Below are 15,350 nucleotides of genomic sequence, written 5' to 3' on the forward strand. Positions count from 1 at the left end.
ATAACTTGATTAAATTCATAATTTTTATATTCAATTAATGAAAATTTTTTTTTATTTACAAATAAGGAACATCCATCATTTCCATAATTATTTTTTGGCTTATAATTAGAAAAATAATTTTCATTTAAAAAGGTACAAAATAAATTATTATGTAAATATTCACTTACTTCTTGTAAACTTATAATATCATAATAATTATTAATATCATGTATTAAAAGATGGGATCTATAATTCGTTTTTAAATAACATGGGTCTATATTTTTAAACATATGTTCTAATGCATATTTAGTATTTGTATATATAGGTGCTAAAATATTATATGATAATATACGTATAATATTTTTTTCACAACTATTATTTTTTCTATCATCATTATTAAAATCAGAATATCTATTGTTCTTTATCATCATTTCGTTTTTAAACCTATTTTCATTAACATATACATCATCTGTAACATAAAAATGGAAAGGATTTTCCTTATCATATATAACGAGTTGAAGTTTTTTATTAACATCTTCTTTATTTGGTACATAAAAGAGATCCAATGATTTAATTACATTTTTGTCATTTGAATCAATCCAGTAATATATATATTTATTTAAATTATTCATAGGCATATTACAAGGTATAATAGGATGATTATCAAATACATCCATAGATATATATATTTGTTTTAATTCATACAAGTTTTTGAATATTTCTATTTTCATTCCATTTATAACTACATATTTTAGTTTATCCATAATATTTGATAATATATTATTTTCATCAATAATATTATTATCAATATCAAGAAAATAAATTGAAGTTTTTTCTTCCTCTTTTGTAGGTAGTGTACATATATTTTCATTAATATTATCTTTTATATTATTTATTAATTCTTCAGATTTTTCTTCCTTTATTAATATCATTTTATCCTTTCCATTTTGCTCTTTAACTTCACCATGTTGTCTTTTTCTTTTTAGTTTTTTTTTTTCTAATTTTAATAAATTTAATGTCAATCTATTTTTCAAAGAATTGAGTGTTTCCTCTTTTTTTCTTAAAAGCTTTAATTCTTTGTGATCAAAATATAATTCAATATTTAATTCTTCATTTTCTGTGTTATTTATAATAAAAATATTTGATACTTTTTTTGTCTTTATTAACTCTTCAAGAGTAAGAATATTTGCATTCTTATGAGAATCATAATATATTGTATTGCTATCATTATTTTTTGTTTTCATTAATGAAACATTATTCATATTTTTTATATCATTCTGTTGTTCTTTTAATTCTGTACTTTTATTATTTTCCTTTACATCATAAATGTTGTTGTTATGTAATATTTTGGAATGTTGCTCCCCCTTTTTTATTTCTTCTTCTTCTTCTTCTTCTTCTTTATTTGGTATAATATTTATTTCCATTTTTTTCTCGTTCAATATTAAATTATTATCTATGTTACTTTGGCTAGTCGTTTTAAGGTTGGTTGCAACTTCTTTAATATAATTCGTGTTTTCTGCGTTAAGCTGGGTAACAAAATAATTCTTCTTCTTACAATAATGAGGCGAAAAATGATGCTTATTATTAGTATATAAAATATATTTATTATATTTATTATTATTATTATTTATTCGTTGGGATATAAATGAATGTATAAAAAAGTGCAACGGATCAGAGAATTTCTTTTTATTAATATTATTTATATTTGTATCAATTTGATTTATATTATTATATATATTATGAAAAGATGAAGATATGCTTCTTCTTGATTTATCAATAACGTTATTATAATTTATTTTTAAAGGAGACGAAAAAATACATGACTGTGTTTTTTTCCTTTTATTTTTTATAACATTCATATATGGAGGAAATGTATAACTTTTTTTTTCTTTTTCACTGAAATTGAGTTTATCATTAAATATGTATTTTATTGTATTATGGTTATTTCTTCTGGTACTAAGCATAATTGCATTATATTCATTCAAAAATATAACTACAACAAAGAGACACTTGTAGAAAATCTGACATTTCATCTATATATATATAATGTTATATATGTATATTAAGTGTCATTATTACGTTATATATATATATATATATATATATATATAGTATTATTTATATATTTTTTTTTTTTTTTATATTTCTCTATTTATTGATATATTTTTCTCTTCAACGTTATACATTTTGAATCGTGATGTTTTTCTTTTTTCTTTTTTTTCGTCAATGTTTAAAATAATTATCAGCAAAATATAACTATTTGTTTTTCTTCAATGAAAAAATTAAGTATATATTTAAATATAAATGTAATTTTTTTTTTTTTTCTTCTTCTTCCCTCCAATTATATTTATAATTATATAGAAATTGTATTTATATATTTATATATATATATATAATATATATATAATATATGCATTCATGTACAAAAATATATGTTAAGAAAAAAAAAAAAAAAGATTCCTTCTTTTAAAATCCTCAAATAGGCATATAATAATATATGAACAGTAATATAATAGCAGTTAAATAAAATATCTGGGAAGTAATGAATATTTTTTATAATGAACATAAACGAAGAAGGGTCCGATTTCAAATATAAAATAAATATAAGATTTAAAATATATTTATGAGTGTATGAAATATATATAAGTATTAAAACAAAATTGTGATGAACAGAAAAAAATAAAATATAAAAATTTGGTAAAATTATAAGAATTATATGTAAAATAATATATATATATAAATTTATAAATATTTAAAATAATCCTAAGAAGAAAATATATACATATATATATTTTTTTTTTATTATTTTGTAAAGGAACACAACAACGTTTCAAAAATGATATGTATATAATTAAAATATACAACAGAGGAAACATATTGATGAAAAAAGAAAAATTGTTGACTTATGTTTTCTTATTATTTTCTTTATTTTTTATGAAATAAATTAATATAAAAAAAATACATCATGTCAACATTTGCAAGAAGAAGAATCATTCAAGATTTGAATAAAATAAACAAAGAAAAAAATAAAAGTTTTGAAGCTTCACCATTTGCTGATAATATTATGTATTGTCATGCAATTATAAGAGGACCAGATGATACTATATGGGAGTGTGGAATATTTCATTTGATAATTCATTTTTCTGAAGAATATCCCGTATCACCTCCAAAATTAAAATTTCTATCTAAAATATATCATCCTAATATATATACAGATGGAAATATATGTTTAGATATTTTACAAAACCAATGGAGTCCTATATATGATATTACGTCTATACTTACATCAATTCAATCTTTGTTAAATGACCCAAATACATCTTCCCCTGCTAATCCAGAAGCAGCGCGAATATTTATTAATAATAGAAATTTATATAACAAGAAAGTATTAGTAAGGAGCCCAAATAGAAAATATAGCAAGATTATGTTCTTAATTTAATATTATATATATATATATATATATATATATATATATATATATATATATATATTTCTTTATTTTTTTTTAGATGTGTGTTGAGGATAGCTGGGAAATACCCAAATTTAATATAAATACTTATAGTTGAAATAGAAGTACTTATTTATTTGAGACAACCCTAATTTTATTATTCTTTTAATTTATTTACATGTAATAAAAAAATATATGTATTTAAATTGTACATATGTTATTCATATGTAGTAGACTTATCATAAATTTTTCTTTTTTTTTTCTTTTTTAGTAATTAATATAAATATAAAATTTATTTTGATTTTTTTTTTTTTTTTTTTTTGTTAAAATTGTTAGAAATATAATTATTGTATTCCTACGTATTGAGGATGTAATTAATGTTGAAAAAAATATCTAAAAATATAATATGTATGATAAATATCCTACTTGTAATGATATAATAATATATAAATTTGTTATATATAAGATAAAATTATTATCCCATATATATATATATATATATATATGAATATGTTTATAAATTTGATGAAATACATTATTTCTTATTTTTACCAGACAGTCATCATGTTTTTATGAAATATAAAAAAGATATATAAATTTATTCTTGCAATTATACATTATCGATTATTTTTTTTCTTTTTAAATTCTTTTTCCTTGAACTATATAATTATTTCTTTTTAACAAAAATAAATTGTTAATATAAACCAAAATATGTTAAAATGTATAGTATATATATATATATAGACACAAGAAATATGAGATTTTTTTTTTTTTTTTTTCTTTTTCTCAATAAATATGTAAGAATAGAAAGTCTATAAATAATAGTATATACATTTATTATAAATTGCACATATAAAAAAAAAAAAAAATAAAATAATAAAAAATAAAATAAAAATAATTATTATAAATACCAGTGCACACATTTCTACGCAAAGTAGAAATACATTATGTTTAAATAAAACATTTTTTAATATATTCATATAAATAATAACATGTATATATTTTTTTATTTTATTTTTGAATTTATGCTTTATATTTGTCAATATAGAGATACGATGATGCATAAGGCATATTTATATTTTTATTTTCTTTTCTCCAAAAAAGTGGGAAGAATTTTTTTTTTTTAAATATATAAATATGAATCTTTACATATATTTTATATATATATATATTTTAAGGTATGAAATACCTGTCTAGAATAATCGAAAGGTTATATGAGATATAATTATATAAATATATAAATATATATTATATATATATATGATACATATGTAGAAGGTAAAAAACTCTAAGTCATTACATATACATAAATACACATATATATATATTTTTTATTTTTTTTACTTTTTTTAAAATCCTTATTAAGAATTATATTAATATGTATCTTCTCCTATTTATTTTCTTTTAAAGATTTGTTTATATATTTTCATCTTATTTATTATTTTTAATATTATTAATTATGTATTGTTAATATATAAATGTTTCAATAATTATAAATATATATATTTAAGTGGAATTCCTTTTTTCTATATTTGTTTTTATATAGGATGAATAAATTTGGAAACTTTGATTTTTTGACATAAAGAAATATGATATTATATATTGAAAAATATATATATATATATATATATATATATATGTAAAATATGTGTAGGACGCAATTTTTTTTTTTTTTTCTTTTCTCTTCTTGTTTCTTGAAATCATATATTTATTTTTTTATAAAAAGTTTTTTTTTCTTTTTTTTCTTTAAGTTAATCCTTTTTACTTTATATTGTATATATTTGTATCATAGTTAATACATTTAAAGAATAATATGAACATATTTTGCTTATATATTTTTTTTTTTTTTTTTTTGTAAAAATATAAAAATATATATATTTTATATTTATAATTTTTTTCGTTTAACTTATATTTTTTTTATTTTTTATTTTATTTTTTTTTTTTTGTGTTAATTTTCCAAGGACAGCTTATTTTGGGTACTATAGTATTTTTTAATATATATTAAATATATATATTTACATATATATATTCAAATGTGCATGTAAAAAAAAAAAAAAAAAACACAATATTAAATACGCACAAGTATAAATATATATATATATATATATATGTATGTATATAGCTCCAGTTAAATTGTTATTAAGCAAAAATGCTTATGCACATATATAATATATGTATATGTATGTATACATATGAGTACAAATGAGTTTAATAATTTATTTAAAAAAAAAATGCATAGACCAATTTGTAATAAAGTTAAATTGAATAATAATGATGAGAATAATAAGGTAAATGATATATGTATTTATAATAGGGACTTTCCTCCTAATATAAATAAAAATAATATTACGATAAATAATAATAATACTAATAATAATAATAATATAAAAAAAAAGAATAATAATTTTTTATGTGCACAAAATAAGAAAGGTGATAAGAATATTATATGGATACGTAATAAAGAAAGAAAATCCATTATAAAAAAAAAAAAAATAAGTAATGATACCACAAAATATATAAATAATAATATTAAAAAAAAATCCATAAGTTGTACTGAGAAAGCAAATTGTGTAATTAAACATAATTCTTTTATTAATAAAACCAAAAAATTTGGAAGACTAATTAAGGAATACGACCCAATAAAAAGTTCAAAAAATATAACAAATATTCCTCATATGAGAAAAACAAAAAATTTGAATGATCCATTTTTCTTAAATAATTATTATTATAATAAAGAAGAAAACAATCCAATCATTATTTGTAGTGATGAAAAAGAAAGAAAAACTAAGATATATAGTACCAATCATCATACAAATAATATATTAAATTATAATGATCACACATTAAAATTATTTTGTAATATTACTGAGAACAATAAAGCTATTTTACATACAAATAAAAGTCATTTGCCAAAAAATAATATTTTAATGCCATCATATATGCAAAAAAAAGGTACACATATTAGAGAGACTATTAAAAATGGGTATCCGAATATAAAGGGTGAGCCTAATACCAGTGGGGATCATATAACAAATAGTGAGCATATTATAAATGGACAGTATGATGCATTAAAAAATATGTCTTTAAACAATTATGATCATCAGCATAATAATATTATGAACAATATGCCTAATAAATCTAACAAAAACAAATTATCCGTACTGAACAATAATATTAATATTAATAATAATATTAATAATAATAATAATAATCAGGATGTGATTGAAAATATGAATGAATATCCAATTACTTCAAAAAATATCTATGACAGTATATATATACCCCAAATAAATATAAAAAATATTATAAACTCAGAAGAAATTAATAGTAATAATAGTAATAATAATAATAATAATATTATTAATATTCATAATAACAATATGTATAGTAATCCAACAAGTAGTGTTACTTCCAAGAAGAACGAAAATAACAATTTGATTAATACGTTGAATGCTTACTCAAATGTCAAAGTTGCTGTTCGTATAAAACCTATAGGAGAATCTGAAGAAAATATTGTATCCATTTTTAATAATAATTATGTTTTGATAGAGAAAGAAAATGAGAAAGAATGTTATTTACTGTCTCAAAAAAAGAAACAGTCAACATATGTTTTTGATGCCGTTTTTGATGTTAATGCTACACAAGAAGAAGTGTTTTTTCAAACAGCTAAGCCATTAATACCTCATGTTTTTAAAGGTATAAATTGTACTGTTTTTGCATATGGTGCTACAGGATCAGGAAAAACATATACTATGCTTGATGATAAAAATCAAAATGGTATTGTACAATTATCTTTATTAGAATTATTTACTATAATAAATGAAAAGAAATGCAGAAATATAAAAGTACTTATGAGTTTTTTAGAAGTATATAATGAAACTATTCGAGATTTATTAGGAAAAGAAAAAAATAAAACTTTAGAAGTTCAAGAAGATGTTGCTGAAGTTAAAGTTAGTAATTTGTGTGAAATAGAAGTAAATAATTATGAACAAGCTATGTTATTAATAAATGAAGGTGTCAAAAATAGGAAAATGTCACCTACGAGAGCAAATAAAGTATCTAGTAGATCTCATGCTATTTTACAAATTTATGTTTATAATGAAATTTTAGATGATGATATGAATACTATAAGTTATAAAGCCAAATTATGTTTTGTCGATTTAGCAGGTTCTGAAAGAGCTAGTGCAACATCAAATAAAGGAGAAAGATTCAAAGAAGGATCTTATATTAATCAATCCTTATTAGCATTAGCTAACTGTATTAATTCTTTAGCATCTAATAGGAATATATCCAAAGTAAGAGTTAAATATAGAGATAGTAAATTAACACATTTATTAAAAAATTCTCTTGAAGGCAATTGTCTAGTTGTTATGATTGCTAATATTAACCCATCTAGAACATCATTTCAAGAATCTAATAATACTCTTAAATATGCTTTCCGTGCTAGAAATATTAAATTATGTGCTACAGTACAAACAAATGATAATAAAGAAAGCGATATAGAAAAAATTTTAAAAAAAAATGAAAATTTACAAAAAGAATATGATATCTTATTAGGAAAATATACTAATTTGAAAGAGTTCTTTGTCATTATGAATGTTATAATTCAATTATATAAAAAACAAATTTCATGTTATAAATTAATAGAAAACATATCTGATAATATGTCCTCCATGGAATTAAAACAAGATATTACGATGTATGATCAACTTATCAAAATGAAATTTGATGAATATAGAAAAAAAGTGGATTCATTGAAAGATTCATATCATGAGGAAAAAGATTTTCTTAATAATTTATTTGATACCTTTCTTGAAAAAAACTTAAATTATGTTATTAATAGTAAAAATGGTTATGTTGGAATGAATGGTAATGAGAGCAATAAAACCTTGCTGGAGGAAATGATTTTTTTTAAGCACAATGAGAATAAAGTGAATGAAAATTTATTAGTCAATGAAAATGTTGTGGTGGGTGAAAATAATGTGGTGAACGAAAATATAATGGTGAACGAAAATGTTGTGGTGAATGAAAATAATGTGGTGAATGAAAATATTATGGTGAATGAAAATATTATGGTGAATGAAAATGTTGACGTTGATGAAAATATTATCGTGAGCAAAAATGTTGACGTTGATGAAAATATTATAGTGAACAAAAATGTTGATGTGGATAAAAATACTATGGTGAACAAAAATGTTGATGTGGATAAAAATACTATGGTGAACAAAAATGTTGATGTGAATGAAAAGTATAAGGTGGGATTATCTGCCGAAGGTAAGACTGAATATCATAACAAAAATAATGAGGAAAATAATAAGATCGATATAGGAGATAATGATAATGATGTTATTAATGATAACCATAATAATAACAATAGCATTGATAATAATGATGATGAATATCAAAGTGCAAACTCACCAGTTGAATCTGAAATTGTAAAAAAAGAAAAGAAAAAAAAAATTTCAATAAATATGGAAACATATAAAAAAATAACTATTAAATGCAGAAGATTTCCAGTAAATAAAATACCCAGTGATATTAATATTGCAGGAATATTAAACAAAGAAGATGTATCAAATACAAATATGGAAAAAAATAATTTTGAAAAAAAAGATGAATATAACCCATTCCATAATAATCTAACAAATATGCAAAATTCTATATTATATAATATCATTAATAGCAATGTAGAAAACTCACCACATTCTCCCAGAGTGAGAAAAAATGTTGCAAAAATGTTATTAAGGGGGAATTTAAATACAGCCAATTTTTTAATGGATACCAATACAATCAAAAATTTGAACACCAATAAAATTTCAAATAAACATAATATAAAAAATAATAACATACTCAATAATGAAAATGGAAAGATAAATGACAAGTCGAGCAAGTACAAAAATGAAAACAACACCACCACCACCACCACCAACAACAACAACAACAACAATAATAATAATAATAATAATAATAGTAGTAGTAGTAGTAAGGTAGACGGGATAAATATATTAAACACTTCAAATACGAATGAACCTTTACATAAATTCAATGGCGTATACCCATTAAATATAAATGATGCAAATAAAACAGGAATCCATAAAAACGATATGGAAAAAAATGATATTCATTTGACTAATATAGATACCATAAGTAAAAGTCATAATACAGACTTATTAAAAGAAAATAAAAGGAAATTAGAAAATTTTCAAGAAAATATAAAACATGAACATAAGGATGAAGCTTCTTTATATGTAAAGAAAAAAAAAATTAAAAAGAAAATGTAAAAATTAAAAAAAAAAGAAAACAAAATAAAATATAAGAAAAAGTTTTCTTTTTAAATATTATGAACAAATGGTTCATTATATATATGTATATATATATATATATATATATATATGTATCCTTTTTCACAAAATGATTATCAAGGTGAAACTGTGCAATATATTTTAACTTAAGTTAATGAACGAATTATTTACTTATTTATATCTATATATATTTTTTTTTTATTTTTGTTGATTAATTTATGAATATATATATATTATATATTTTTTTTTTTTTTCTGATGAATATACACAAAAAAAATATATATTATTTTCATTATATTATATATATATATAATATAATATGTATATATAAGTGTATATATTTTATTCTTATTTTTTTTTCCTAAATATGATCTTAAGAAAAAATAAAATGAATAATTCTATACAAAATTATTAAAAAAAATGATAACTAAAAGACAGAGAAAAGGAAAATAATTACAATACTTTGTAAAAGCTTTTCATTTTATATATTTCTTTTTATACTCACGTATAATACATGATACATATGCATACTCCCATTAGTAGTTTAATATATGTATTTTTTTTGAGACTTATATATATCATTTAATAATTCTCTGTCTAATGAATACATTAAAGTATGATTGTACATTTTATTATATTATATTATATATATGTTTTGTTATTTTATAAACCTATTTTTTTTTTTTTTTCTTTTTTTTTTTTTTTATTAAAAACGAATTAAAACTCATATAAAATTCAATAATTCCGTCAATAGATATAACTTTTTAAGGAATTATTTAAATATATATATATATATATATATATATATATATATATATATATATATATGTATGTATGTATTGACCATAGGAAGATATTTTATTTTATATTATAATTTTATTGCATATTTATATATTATATTTTTTCTTGAGATGAAAATTATTATATTTTATTTAATATTTGATAGATTCCCTTTTGTTATTTTTATTTTTACAATTATATAAATAACTGAAGTAATATATATTTTATATATATTATAAATCATCTGCGCATTTATAATATTATTTGTTATATTAACCTTTTATACAATAAATAAATTACACGGCAACATAATAAAATACAAACATAAAATAATATATACATATATATGTTGCATATATGTTTTTATACTTCTTAGAATATATAATTATTCCTTTGAAGTTTATATAAATTACAAAAGTTCCGAAATATTTTATTTGGAAATTTTAAATATATTTATAATAAAAGATGACCATATAAATATATACATAGATATATATATATATATATATATATATATATATATATATATAATTTATTTTATCATATTTTATTATTATTTATTTTTTTTTTTTTTTTTTGTTAATTCATGTCAGAAAAAAAAAAAAAGAAGATATAATATGAAAAAAAAGAAAACAGTTGTTGATAATATAAACTAATTATGGGATTATTTGATAAAATAAGGAATATTGAAAAGTTAAATGAAGCAGAATTAAAAAATATTGGAAATAATGATAGTTCTTGGCACGATCAATATAGAGATTCGAGTTACATTTATATAGGTACAAACATAAAATGTGGATATAGGAAAATATATATATATATATATATATATATATTTTTTTTTTTTTTTTTTTTAGGAAACTTAGATAATAGATTAACAGAAGGAGATATTGTTATCGTTTTTTCTCAGTATGGGGAACCAATAGATGTTAATTTAGTGCGTGATAACGAAACAGGTATACTTCCAAAAAAATAAAAAATAATAAAATAAAATAAAATAATAAAATGAAAAGGAGGAACTAATGAATATAAATATTTTATATATATATATATATATATATATATTTTTTTTTTTTTTTTGGTTTAGGAAAATCAAAGGGATATTGTTTTTTATCTTATGCTGACCAGAGAAGTACCATTTTGGCTGTAGATAATTTCAATGGTTATAAACTTTTAGAAAGACCACTTGTAGTTGATCATATATTAAATTATAGATTGCCCAAAAAATATTTGAAGGACGAGGTAAGGATATAAATGGATATACAATTGTATATATATATATATATATATATATATATATTTATATATTTATATGTTTAATATTTACATTGATTTCCCTTTTAATACAACTGTAGGATAAGAACGAATACAAACCAACCGGTGCTGAAGGACAAGGTATAGGTGTTTATAACGTAGTTGAAAGTGAGATAAAATTATCAAAAATTTTTGATAAAATAAAGAATAAATCAAATGAAGAGAAGAAAAAAAAATTATTAGATGAAGATGAATTATGGGCATTAAATTTTGAAAAATCGATAAAAAAGGATATTATTAGTCCTATAGGACATGATGAAAAATCACGACATAATGAAGGAATGAAAGAAGAAGAAGAAGAAGAAGATTATCATGATGATGATTCTGTTGATATTAAATATAAGAGACATAAAGAGGAAAGAAAATCCTTGACGACAAAAAAATATGATAAGAAAGAGAAGCATAAAAGAAAGAGTGATCATAAAGATAAACATAGGAGAAGAGAAAGTCATTCAAGACATAGGGAAAAAGAAATAAATAAAAAATCGCATAAACGTAGGCATAAGCATAGGCATACTTATGATAAGTATAGTAGTAAGAGCAGAAGTTATGATACTTCATCAAGTACTGACAGATGAAAAGGGGAAAAATGAAATATATATATATATATATATATATTTTATTCATTTATTTATTTTTATATTGTTGCTTCATATATTATATTCCCTCAAATTTTATAACAATAACATATATTTAATTATAATATTATTTATTGATCCATTTGTGTTTACACAACAAAGTGTTGTATTATATTTATTTAATAATATAATATAATATTTATACACTTCTTTTTTTATCTAATATATATATATAAATTTTTTTTTTTTTTTTCCTGTTATAAAATAAATGATAAAATTTTTATGTATAAAATATTATTAAATTATTTTTTTTAATATATGAAATTAGAAAATATATTAATTTTTTTTTTTTTTTTTTATTAAAAATATATATATATATATTATTATGTATATGTAAAATATTTCATAGAAATTTATTTAATTATATTCTTATGAGTGAAAAACATACTAATATAATTATATCCTTATTATCATTATTATTTTTTTATGAGTATAAGAATATACATACGACTAATTAAAAAAAAATATCTTTATATATCATATATATATAATATATTATGTTTATATATATAGTATAGTATTTCAAGTATACTAAAAATATAAAAATGTATAAAAAAATATCATATTTATTTTGATTTTTTATTTTTATTCTTATTTTGATATTGACGTATATACGTTGCTCAATCCTTTTAGAAACATAATTTTTTAATTATTTAGCGTATTATATATTATATATTTAAAAATATATTAATACTCTTTGTAAAGCTTTATTTTATAATTTCTTTTACTTTAAAGGTCTCCATTTCCTTTTACTAATTTCACCATAAATAGTAGGATATATATTATATATTAATAAAAATCTTTTTGTTTAAATAATATTATAAAAAAAAAAAAAAAAATGGCAAATACTCATGATGAATTATATGTACCTTTAAGTTATTATATTCTACAAAATGAGGGAGGAAATGCCAGTAATGTCGATCAAGTTAATAATAAGAAACCAAAAAAGAAGGAAGTTATTAATAAGTAAATATAAAATAATGAAAAGAAAATAATATATATGTATAGTATATAAATATATACATATATATATTAACCTGTTTATGTATTTCTTTTAATAATGTAGGTCATCCCTAATTATTGATATAAAACCCTATGGTGAAAATACAGATCTTGATGAGGTGTTAAATCTTGTAAAAAATATAACAATGGAAGGATTAACATGGGGAAAAGCTCATAAGAAAACACCCTTTGCCTTTGGACTTTTCAAATTACAAGTAAATAAAAGAATACGAAACGATATATAACATAAATATATATATATATATATATATATATGTTGTATAATTTTTATTTATTGTTTATATATTTCTGACATATATTTTTATCATTGAATTTAATTTTTTTTTTCTTTGCCTCCAGGTATCTTGTGTTATAGTAGACGATTTAGTTAATACGGATGAACTTATAGAAACCATTGAAAACCTTGGATTGAATAATGAACAATTACAGAAAAAGAAACAAATGGATGATGATGAGGAAAATTACGATGAAGAAGATGAAATTGAAGGATTAGTTCAATCTGCTGAAATCATATCCTTTAATAAATTGTAAATATATATATATATATATATATATATATATATGTATGTATGTATTGAAGAATTTAATTTTATAAATTATTAAGAAGATAATGTTTTTTATTTTATTATATATATTCAATTTACTTTTTTATTTCATTGTATTTAAAAAAACATTGAAACATCGTAATTACATAAATATGCATATAATATTTTATATAGTGCATTTGCACATTGTATATAAAAAAAAAAATAAATAAATAAAACCTAAAGGTCGTTAAACTTTATTTCTTGTTATATTTTATTCAAAGGGACAATATATGATATATTTATAATTAAAAAAAAAAAATATAAAAATAAAAGAATAAGGAAGAACAAAAAAGTGTTGAATATTATGATTTTTGAAATTTTAAGAAAATCATAATTTTATGTTTTTCCTTTTTTTATTTATGGCTTTTTTTTTTTTTAATGGCCTATAAAAAATGAGGGGAAATACTTATAAATATGTATATATTAAATAAATGTTTAAATATTATTAAAAAAAAAATGTAGAAAAAACAATATCTTACATATATATATAATAATGATGAAATGAAAATATTTAAATTTTCCTTTAACTTTTATATATTTTTTCACATTTCAGTGACATTTTAATATTATATATAAATATATTTATTTATAAAAATAATGTAATATAATAATGTTCTCATATTGTGCATATTTTATAATTCATCCCACTTTAATTTTTTATTTCCTCCAAATATCAATAATTTTAATAAATATATATAAATTATACATTTATTTTTCACCTTAAAAAATAAATAAATATATATATATGTATTATATATAAGGGGAAAATTAAATAATTTTTTTTTGTTTTGTTTTTTTTTCCATAAGAGGAAAGTAAAGAAGGTTCCATGATGTTGTTCATATATATACATATTATGTTCTTTAAAATAATTAATATATTTTTTTTCTTGTTAGAATATTTTAAATACTAGAGTGTTTTATTCATTTAACTGGAAATTAATTTTAATTTTTTGTATATTTATATTACTTTTCTATTTTCTATATATATATAAAAATACATCTATATATATATATAATATATGAATACGCTATAAACAATAATTTACCTTGATAATTTTAATTATATAGTATGGCTTAATTTATATATAATAAATATTGTATATATATTATATATACATATATATATATATATATATATATTTTTTTTTTTTTTTTTTTTTTTTTTTTTTTTTTTTTTTTTTTTTTTTTTTTTTTTTTTTTTTTTTTTTTTTTTTTTTTTTTTTTTTTTTTTTTTTTTTTTTTTTTTTTTTTTTTTTTTTTTTTTTTTTTTTTTTTTTTT

The 15,350-nt window shown here is 18.9% G+C and overlaps 5 protein-coding genes across 5 annotated transcripts in view; 4 read left to right on the forward strand and 1 right to left on the reverse strand.

Moving 5' to 3' along the window:
- PGSY75_0319200 (putative endonuclease/exonuclease/phosphatase family protein) overlaps positions 1–2,012 on the reverse strand; it is a gene marked incomplete at both ends in the record, with an annotated part of 2,721 nt that extends 709 nt beyond the window's left edge. Inside the window, one exon of the mRNA XM_018784044.1 lies at positions 1–2,012. This exon is cut by the window's left edge and continues 709 nt beyond it. Coding sequence (XP_018643627.1) covers positions 1–2,012 — 2,012 coding nt within the window.
- Positions 2,013–2,944: 932 nt separating this feature from the next.
- PGSY75_0319300 (putative ubiquitin-conjugating enzyme) lies at positions 2,945–3,545 on the forward strand (the record flags this gene model as incomplete). The annotated part of the gene is made up of 2 exons (XM_018784045.1): positions 2,945–3,370; positions 3,489–3,545. 2 exons carry the CDS (start codon positions 2,945–2,947, stop codon positions 3,543–3,545), a joined length of 483 nt encoding a protein of 160 aa, XP_018643628.1.
- Positions 3,546–5,619: 2,074 nt separating this feature from the next.
- On the forward strand, positions 5,620–9,708 carry PGSY75_0319400 (putative kinesin-8; the record flags this gene model as incomplete). The annotated part of the gene is made up of 1 exon (XM_018784046.1): positions 5,620–9,708. One exon carries the CDS (start codon positions 5,620–5,622, stop codon positions 9,706–9,708), a length of 4,089 nt encoding a protein of 1,362 aa, XP_018643629.1.
- Positions 9,709–11,167: 1,459 nt separating this feature from the next.
- On the forward strand, positions 11,168–12,401 carry PGSY75_0319500 (putative RNA-binding protein; the record flags this gene model as incomplete). Its single annotated transcript, XM_018784047.1, has 4 exons — positions 11,168–11,288; positions 11,367–11,465; positions 11,597–11,751; positions 11,865–12,401. 4 exons carry the CDS (start codon positions 11,168–11,170, stop codon positions 12,399–12,401), a joined length of 912 nt encoding a protein of 303 aa, XP_018643630.1.
- Positions 12,402–13,299: 898 nt separating this feature from the next.
- PGSY75_0319600 (putative elongation factor 1 (EF-1)) lies at positions 13,300–14,015 on the forward strand (the record flags this gene model as incomplete). The annotated part of the gene is made up of 3 exons (XM_018784048.1): positions 13,300–13,427; positions 13,528–13,678; positions 13,824–14,015. The coding sequence occupies 3 exons, from the start codon at positions 13,300–13,302 to the stop codon at positions 14,013–14,015; spliced, it is 471 nt and encodes a 156-aa protein (XP_018643631.1).
- Between the last annotated feature and the right edge of the window lie 1,335 nt (positions 14,016–15,350).

This window comes from Plasmodium gaboni, chromosome 3, assembly GCF_001602025.1.
Source record: "Plasmodium gaboni strain SY75 chromosome 3, whole genome shotgun sequence".
Classification (NCBI taxonomy): domain Eukaryota; phylum Apicomplexa; class Aconoidasida; order Haemosporida; family Plasmodiidae; genus Plasmodium; species Plasmodium gaboni.